Source organism: Carlito syrichta, unplaced genomic scaffold (assembly GCF_000164805.1).
Source record: "Carlito syrichta isolate Samal-C Ts95f unplaced genomic scaffold, Tarsius_syrichta-2.0.1 Scaffold138451, whole genome shotgun sequence".
NCBI classification, from domain to species: domain Eukaryota; kingdom Metazoa; phylum Chordata; class Mammalia; order Primates; family Tarsiidae; genus Carlito; species Carlito syrichta.
In genome coordinates, this window is record NW_007082547.1 from 583,517 (window position 1) to 593,059 (window position 9,543).

Here is a 9,543-nt window from a genome sequence, read left to right on the forward strand (position 1 = left end):
CGACACAGCGAGAAACCAACTCAAAAAAAATGGGGGGGGTGAGGGGAGAGGTGGGATTGGCAGCAGTAGGAATCTGTCTGGGGAAGGGGGCACACCTCATCAACAAGGGTACCTGCATAATGAATATTTGTATATCTAACTCTGAATTATACTCCACAATTTTAAAATTAAAAATTAAAAAAAGTTACACCTGCTTCCATGAACCTCTGAAAATGCCTCTGAAAGTCAACCAGTCCTCGACAGCCCTGTTTGGGAGTTGGGCCCCGGTGACAGACTCACTGCAGACAGCACAAGCAGTTGGGGCCTGCATCACCTGCACCTGCCCCCATGACTAGCACAATGAAACAAAGCCTCCCTGAAGCTTGTGGAGCCCTTGCCCTGGCTGGCCCATGCCCATTCCCTGACTGAAGCAGGCAACACACTAGACTTTGGGTTTTCGATACTGAATGGTCACCTCTCTTTTGACAAGTCACTGGGTATATCTGTGTTGTGCCTGTATATGTATCAGTGTGTACCTGTGTATGTGTACACAGAGGTAGGCACTGCTGTATGTGCATGTGAGTGTGCCGACATGTGACAGGCCCTTCAGTCCGATGGACAAGTACCTCCACTGAATGTGTAATTGCGTTTCAAAAACCCCCCTCTCCTTTTATTCCAGTGGTCCTCTGCCCTTAGGCACCTCAAACCCATCTAGGGGTCCCTAAATGCTAAAGCCCAGGTCCCACTCTGGGCCAAATGGAATAGACTCCTGGGGGCAGACATGGGCATTTTGGGGCATCCCCAGGTTGCGATGACTGAAGACAGAGGGCACTTGGGGTAATGTGTTGGGGAAGCTCCCTTCTGGTGCCCCTTGTGGTGGCTCTTTGCCATCAACTAACAGGTAAACCTGCCTGGTTCTGGATGAGGGTTTTGCAAACTCATGTGGCCACACGGTTCCATCCATAAGCAAGGTGGGTGTTTTTTCATCTCCACCCCTCAGACTGAAGTGGATTCAAATTCGGGGTGGGAGGAGGTGTTAGCTCTTGTGTGCCAATACCTGAGCTTTGGAAGGGAGCAAGGCAAAGCATTAGCCTGGAGTGGGGATGAGCAGCCGGCGGGAAGAGCTACCTGCTGTATCTTCTGAACAATGAGCAGGAAATATGGGAACCAGAAGGTGGTCAAGGGATGAAAGCTATGTATGGTGGAGGACAGACAGTCGGATGCAGAAAGAACTCGAGCCACAGCATGTTAGAACCAACAGGACACCATAATGACAGCAAGAGCAGGCTAGGGCTCAGGGGTGTTTGTCACACATATAACCAACAAAGATCAAGTGTCCAGAAAGGATACTTAGCCTTAAGACAAAAAAGGCAAACGACCAGATGGAAAAAAGAACAAAATACACAGCTGGGCACGGTGGCTCATGCCTGTAATCCCAGTACTTTGGGAGGTGGAGACAAGAGGATTGCCTGAACTCAGGGGTTCGAGACCAGCCTGAGTACCATGGCAGGACCTCGTCTCTACAGTAAATCAAAAATTAGCCAGGTGTGGAGGCACACCCTGTGGTTCTGGCTATCTGGAAGGCTGAGGGGGAAGGAGCGTCTGAACCCAGCAGGTCAAGGCTATGGTGGCTGTGAACGTGTCACTGCACTCCAGCCTAGGTGACAGAGTGAGATTCTGACGCAAATAAATAAATAAACAAACAAACAAAGAGTTTTTTTAAAAAAAGACTCAAAAAGGCAATTTCCAGTACTAGAAACACAAATGGTCCATAAACGGAAAAAATGCTCAACTTCTTTAGGAATCAAGGAAAATGCAAATTCAAACTATTGTAAGATACCACTATCTACCAACCTATTGGTCTTTTTTTTTTTTTTGCATCAGAGTCTCACTCTGTCACCCAGACTAGAGTGCAGTGGCATGCTCACAACTGCCACAGCCTTGACTTTCTGGGCTCAGGTGATCCTTCCACTTCAGCCTTCCAAGTAGCTGGACCTACAGGTGTGTGCCACCATGCCCAGATTATTTATTTATTTACGTATTTATTTATTTATTTATTGCAGAGATGAGATGTTGCTATGTTGCCCTGGCTGGTCTTGAACCCCTGGCTCAAGTAATCCTTTCGGCTCTGCCTCCCAAAGTGCTGAGATTATAGGTGTGTGTCACAGCGCCCAGCCTTGCAGCCTTGGTCAATTTTTTTTTTTGAGTTGGAGTCTCACTCTGTTGCCCAGACTAGTGTGCAGTAACACACTCACAACCACTGCAACCTCAACCTGCTGGGCTCAGGTGATCCAGCTGCCAAGTAGCTGTAACCACAGGTGCATGCTACCACACCCAGCTAATTTTGTTTTTATTTATTGTAGAGATGAGGTCTCACTAAGTTGGTCAGGCTGATCTTGAACCCCTGGGCTCAGGCAATCCTCTCACCTCTGCCTCCTAAAGTGCTGGTATTACAGGTGTGAGCCACCATGCATTGCCGGTCAATGTTTTAAAGTCTGACGATACCAAGTGTTGAGAAGACACAAATCAAAATATGCCTGATCACCAATGACAGTGTGAACTGGGCCACCACACAGTGTAACAGTGTAGTTATACTCACATACCCCGGCTCCTGCATCTCTGCTCCTGGGGGAAATTCCCGCACACATGCACACATACACACACACACACCCACCCACACAAATTTACAGCAGCCGATTTTCATAACAGTCCTAAACTGGGAATAAGTCAGATGCTTATTTACACAAGAATCTATAGGCAAACAGTGGCACATTCACACACAAGGAGTTCTCTACAGCAAAGACAGAGGCTAAGCAGCAGCACAAGTAGGTCTTACAAAGGGAATTACAGTGACTGTGACTCCATTCTGCCAAGTTCAGACAAAACCAGGATGTATTGTTTAGTGATGTAAAATTGGTGCTAAAATGATAAAGAAACACACGAATGGGATTAACATAAAACTCAGGACTGATTATTCAGTGAGAAAGGAGAAGACATCTGATAGCAGAGCCTGTTCCTGGGGGTCAGAGTAAGGGGTCAGAGGTGAGTGGAGAAGGAAGGAGATGCATAGAGAGACCCGGGGATGAAGGAGCAGGGAGAGATGGAGCGAGAGCTGTGCTCTGTGCCCCGATCCCTAGCTGCCGATAACCTCCTGTGCCCCATGCACACTCCACAGTTGCACAGCTATTTCCTGTTTTTTTCAGGCTCCCTGGAATTGTTGCCCAAATCATTCAAAGTGTTGCCTACAGTCATAAATGAGAATGCGAGTGAAAGGATTTTTAAGCTGTCATATATATATATATATATATATATATATTTTTTTTTTTTTTTTTGAGTTGGAATCTCACTCTGTTGCCCAGACTGGAGTGCCGTGGCTGCTCCTGGCCACCACAGCCTCGACCTGCTGGGCTCCAGCGATCCTTCCACCTTAGCCTTCCAAGTAGCCAGAATTACAGGCATGCGCTACAACGCCCGGCTGAATTTTTTTTTTTTTTTTTTGATTTATTGTAGAGATGAGGTCTCGCTGCCCAGGCAGGTCTCGAACCTGCGGGCTCAGGCAATCCACTCACCTCAGCCTCCCAAAGGCGCGGGATTACAGGCTGAGCCACCGAGCCCGGCTAAGCTGTTATATTTTATCAACAAAAAAAAGCTATACTTACAAATGACACATCTAGATAAGAGCTTTTTTTTTTTGAGTCAGAGCCTCACTCCATCACCCAGGCTGAAGTGCAGTGGCATGATCACAGCCACTGCAGCCTCAACTTGCTGGGCTCAGGTAATCTTTCCGCCTTAGCCTTCCAGGTAGATGGAACTACAGGTGTGTGTCCCCATGCCTGGCTAATTTTTGGATTTATTGTAGAAACAAGGTCTCGTCAGGTTGCTCATGCTGGACTCAAACCTCTGGATTCAGGCAATCCTCTCACCTCTGCCTCCCAAAGTGCTGGGATTATAGGCATGAGCCACTGCACCCAGCAACAAAAGCTTTATGTTGGTGGTGGCTGCAGAGTTTTCAGGTGAATCTGAAGGCTCTGGCTTCTGTGAGCGAGCTTAGCATGGTATGATGGTTGATGTTGATACTGGCCTGTGGGCAGTCGTCCCCCAGCCACAGGGGATCACTGAGGGGTAGGGCAGACAGGAGGACTTTGGGGTCTGATTTGCTCCAGGGCTCTGGACACCATGCCCTCACGTCTTGCGGGTCAAGGTCATGGGTCACCGAGTACATGCAGAGCCTAGGGCCCTTTCACAACTGCCCACACATACCTGGTCTACACAAAGCCCAGCCTCACGAAGATTATTCAGAAAGGTCTCCCGCCAGGTCCTGTGTGTGTCCATCTTGTCCCTGGTGGCACTGTCCTGCTGCCGATCCAGCTTTAGGTCTTCCTCCCAAACAAGGACAAAGTCTGCTGGGAACCAACAGGGGCAGAGGCAAGGAGTATGGGACAGTTTGCGGATTCTGGCCCAGGGAAGAGCTACCAGCATCTCTGCTGGTACATCTGGGCTCCCTGTGGGAAGTAGGAGCCAAGCTCTTGGACACCCAGCCTCCTTTCTGGCCCTTTCTCTGGTCCTAGTCAGGGAGAGGATGACTCCAAGAGAGCTTCCAGAACAGCCCTGCATTGGCCCAATGGCAGCTGAGGCCTGGAGAGAGGTAGGGGCATGCCCCTCTGAGATCCCTTCTATGGCTCCTATTCCTGCAGGGTAGGTACCAAATTCTTAAAGGGATCTTTAAGGAATTCAGGTGTGAGTCACTTTTAGACTTCTTTTCTTGCCACAGAGAACTATAAAAGCTGGATAAAATATATGAAGTCCCTGCTTTTCTGGCACTAGACAACAAAGGATGCAGGGCTAAGGCCTTTGAGAGAAGAGGAGCATGCGAGGTGAGCCTGCGTTCACTCTGGCTTTCTCCTGGAGGGCATTTTCTAAATCACAGGGCACAGTAATAGAGCCCAAGCAGAGAGCAGAGGTGTAGGGTGGGTGAAGGAAATAGAGTTCAGAATTAGGGTTGCTAAGGGGGCTGGAAGTGATTTATGAAGAGGACAGAGCCCAGGGTCGATGAGAAAGTCCTCCAGGTCCTTGGAGCTCTGAGTTGTTCATACACAGAGGCAGCTGCTAGAGACTGATAGCTAACAAAGGTTTCGGAGGATGCACAAAGCTGGGGAACTTGGAGCTCCAGCTGGAATACCCTGGTCATCCAGTTGAGACCCCTAAGCCATACCCTTGGAGTAAAGACTATGGGAGTACCCCTTTATCTGTGGGAATATTTTCCAAGACCCCCAGGGAGTACCTGAAACTATGGATAGTACCAAACTCTATAGACACCATGTCTTTTTCCTATACATACCTATGATGAAGTTTAACTTATAAATTATGCACAGTAACAATAATAATTAGTTATTAGTAACAATAGCTAACAACAATAAAATAGAACAATTATAACAATATACTGTATGGGAGGCTGAGGTGAGTGGATTGCCTGAGCCCGCGGGTTCGAGACCCGCCTGGGCAGCAAGACCTCATCTCTACAATAAATCAAAAAAATCAGCCGGGCGTGGTAGCGCATGCCTGTAATTCCGGCTACTTGGAAGGCTGAGGTGGAAGGATCGCTGGAGCCCAGCAGGTCAAGGCTGCGGTGGCCGGGAGTGGCCACTGCACTCCAGTCTGGGCGACAGAGTGAGACTCCAACTCAAAAAAAAAAAAAAATTATAACAATATACTGTAATAAAAGCTATGTGAATGTGGGCTCTCTCTCGCTCTCTTTCAAAATATCTTATTGTAACTGTACTCACTTATTTTCAAACCATGGTTGATTGTGGGTAGTCAAAATTGCAGAAAGTAAACCCAAAGTGGGACTACTATAGACCATAAAAGTAAGAAGTATACTCTAGGAATAAGAGCAAAACTGATCTAGGTTTGCTTTCACACCTGAAACCAAGCTTTAATGAGACTAACACAATCTGCCAGTAAGTACACTGTCTGCCAGAACAAAACACTTTTTAAAGGAAGTTGACAAAGTCAATAGAAATAGACCTAGAGGGCAATCCCCTCCGGTCCCCTCCTGCTCTGGGAGCTTTTCTGCCCTCTCAATAAATCCTGCTTTCTTTAAAAAAATTAAAAAATAATAATAATAAAAATAAAAGGCTGGGTTCGGTGGCTCAGCCTGTAATCCCAGCACTTTGGGAGGCCAAGGTGTGTAGATTGCCTAAGCCCAGCATTCGAGACCAGCCCAGACAACTTGGTAAGACCTCATATTTACAATAAAATACAAAATTAGCCAGACATGGTAGCACACTCCTGTAGTTCCGGCTACTTGGAAGGCTGAGGTGAAGGGTTACCTGAGCCCAGCAGGTCGATGCTGGGATGGCCATGAGCCATGCCACTGCACTCCAGGCTGGGCAACAGAGTGAGACTCAAAAAAAGAAATAGATCCAGAGATGAACCATATGGTGAGCTAGCAGAAAAGGGCTTTAAAAAATGACGAACACTATGTTAAAAAAGAAAAAAGAGTAAAAGATGGCCATGATGCATAACGATTAGAATATTTCTAGAAAAAATTAGAATCTATGAGAAGGGATAAAATGAACATTCTAAAACAGCAAAGCACAACATATGAAATTAAGGATTCATTGGAAAAGTTTAAGAGTAGACTAGACTCAGCAAAATACAAGATTCCTAAACTTAAGGACAGATCAGTAGAAAATATCCATGGCCGGGCTCAGTGGCTCAGCCTGTAATCCCAGTACTCTGGGAGGCCGAGGAAACTTGGTGAGAACTCTTCTCTACAATAAATCAAAAAAATTTACTGGTGTGGTAGCATGCACCTGTAGTTCCAGTTACTTGGAAGGCTGAGGCAGAAGGATCGCCAGAGCCTAGCAAGTCAATGCTGGGGTGGCGGTGAGTATGCCACTGCACTCTAGCCTGGGCAACAGAGTGAGACTCCAACTAAAAAAAGAAAAGAAAAGATCCAAACTGAAGCTTAAAGCAAAAAGAATGGAAAGATTGGAATAGGGTATGAGAAAGATGTGGTCATGGTCAAAGGGCACAACACAATATATTTTGAGAACCAGAAAGAGAAAGTAGGAAAGAAGCAATCTTTGAAGAAAAATGGACAAGACTTGCCAAACCTGATTAAAAAAAAAAATCGACTGGGTGTGGTGGCTCAGCCTGTAACCCCAGCACTTTAGGAGGCCGAGGTGAGAGGATTGTCTGAGCCCAGGGGTTCGAGACCAGCCTGGGCAACTTGTCTGGGCAACTTGGTGAGACCTTGTCTCTTCCATGAATCAAAAAATAAGCTGGGCATGGTAGTGCACATCTGTAGTTCTAACTACCTGAGACAGAAGTATCGCCTGAGCCCAGCAGGCCGAGGATGCAGTGGTTGTGAGTGTACCACTGCATTCCAGCCTGGGTGACAAAGTGAGACTCCAACTCAAAAAAAGAAAAAAAGAAAAAAAATTCTGAGACAGAAAAAGTGTAGTAATCCTCAAGATAAAACCTAGAAAAATCATGGTACAGCACATGTTTGCTGTACACCAAAGATAAAGACAAAAATTAAAAGCAGCAAGAAGGAAAAAAAACCTACATATTTTTTAGAGAACAACATGGATCTCAAGCTGTTGCCCAACTTGGAGTACAGTGGCACGATCACAGCTCATCGCAGCCTTGAACTCCTTGGGCTTGAGTGATCTTCCTTTCTTAGTCTCCCGAGTAGCTGAGACTAAAAGTTAGCCAGACATGGTGGCACACAGCTATAGTCCCAGCTACTCATAGGCTGACACAGGAAAATTCTTCCACCTCAGCCTTCCAAGTACCTGGGATTACAGGAGTATGCTACCATACCCAGTTAATTTTTTGGTTTTTTATAGAGATAAGCCCTTGCCATGTTGCCAAGGCTGTTCTCAAACTCCTGGGCTCAAGCAGTCCTCCCATCTAAGCCTCCGATTTTAGGCATGAGCCACCGTGCCTGGTCCCAACCATTTTTTTATTTTTTAAAAATGTTTTTTTAACTGAGACAGGTTTCACTTTGTCATCTAGGCTAGAGTGCAATGGCATGATCATGGCTCACTACAGCCTCGAACTGGGCTCAAGGGATCCTTCCGTCTCAGCCTCCCAAGTAGCTGAGACTGTAGGCACATGTCACCATGGCTGGCTAATTTCATCTTAACCACTTTTAAGCATACAGTTCAGTGTATTATGGACATTCATACTGTTGTGCAACCATCACAGCTATCCATCTTCAGAACACTTTTTATCTTATAAAACTTAACCTCTGTACCTGTTAAACACTAACTCTCTATTCCCCTCGGGCACCTACCATTCTACTTTCTGTCTCTATGCTTTGACTCCTCTAAGTACCTCATATAAGTGGGATCATGCAATATTTATCTGTTTATGTATGACTTATTTCACCTAGCACAAAGTCCTGGAAGTTTCATTCATGTTGTAGCATTTCCTTCCTTTCTGAGTCTGAATAAATCCATTGTGTGTTTACACCACATTTTGCTTATCTATTCATCTTTTGATGGACACTTGGGTAGTTTCCACCTAGTTAGGGCTGAGAATTGTGTTTTGCCAAAATTCATATGTTGAGGTTCCAACCCCCCGGTACCTCAGAATGTAACTGTACTTGGAGATTAGGTCATTAAAGATAAATGATTAGGTTGAAATGTGGTCATTGGGTGGGCCCTAATCCTAGGAGACTGGTGTTCTTTTTTTTTGAGTCAGAGTCTCAATCTGTCACCCAGGATGGAATGCAGTGGCACACTGCTCACAGCCACCACAGCCTTGACCTGCTGGGCTCAGATGATCCTCCTGCCTCAGCCTTCCAAGTAGCTGAAACCACAGGTGCGCACTACTATGCCCGGCTAATTTTCAAAATTTATTGTAGAGATAAGGTCTTGCCAAGTTGCCCGGGCTGATCTTGAACCCGTGGGGTCAGGCAACCCTCTTACCTCTGCCTCCCAAATGCTGAGATTACAGCCGTGAGGCACTGCGCCCAGCTAGACTGTTGTTCTTATAAAAAGAGGAATGTTGGCTGGGCTCACTGGCCCAGCCTGTAATCCCAGCACTTTGGGAGGCCGAGATGAGTGGATTGCCTGAGCCCGTGGGTTTGAGACCAGCCTGGGCAACTTGGCGAGACTCATCTCTACAATAAATCAAAAAAATTAGCCAGGCGTGGTAGCATGTGCCTGTAGTTCTGGCTACTTGGAAGATTGGGGTGGAATGATCACCTGAGCCCAGCAGGTCAAAGCTGGAGTGGCATGAGCGTGCCACTGCACTCCAGCCTGGATGACAGAGTGAGACTCCAACTCAAAAAAAAAGAAGAAAAAAAGAAGAGGAATCTTATAGATGCATGTGGTGGTGTGCATCTGTAGTCGCAGCTACTCAGGAGGCTGATGAGGGTGGGAGGGACAGGCCTGTAGCTGCCAACGTAGACTGTGAGGATGTCTTTGGCCTCACACACACTGGGGAGTACTGAAGGATTCTGAAAAGATGAGGGCTATCTATTTGAAAACCAACCAACCAAACCAAGAGTTCAAGTGAGCTGTGATTGTACCACTGCACTCCAGCCTG

The 9,543-nt window shown here is 46.6% G+C and overlaps 1 protein-coding gene across 1 annotated transcript in view; it reads right to left on the bottom strand.

The window, feature by feature from the left end:
* The window catches only part of ANO7 (anoctamin 7), a 37,430-nt gene that overhangs the window by 23,133 nt on the left and 4,754 nt on the right, over positions 1-9,543 (bottom strand). Inside the window, 1 exon segment of the mRNA XM_008049860.1 lies at positions 4,240-4,382. Coding sequence (XP_008048051.1) covers positions 4,240-4,382 — 143 coding nt within the window.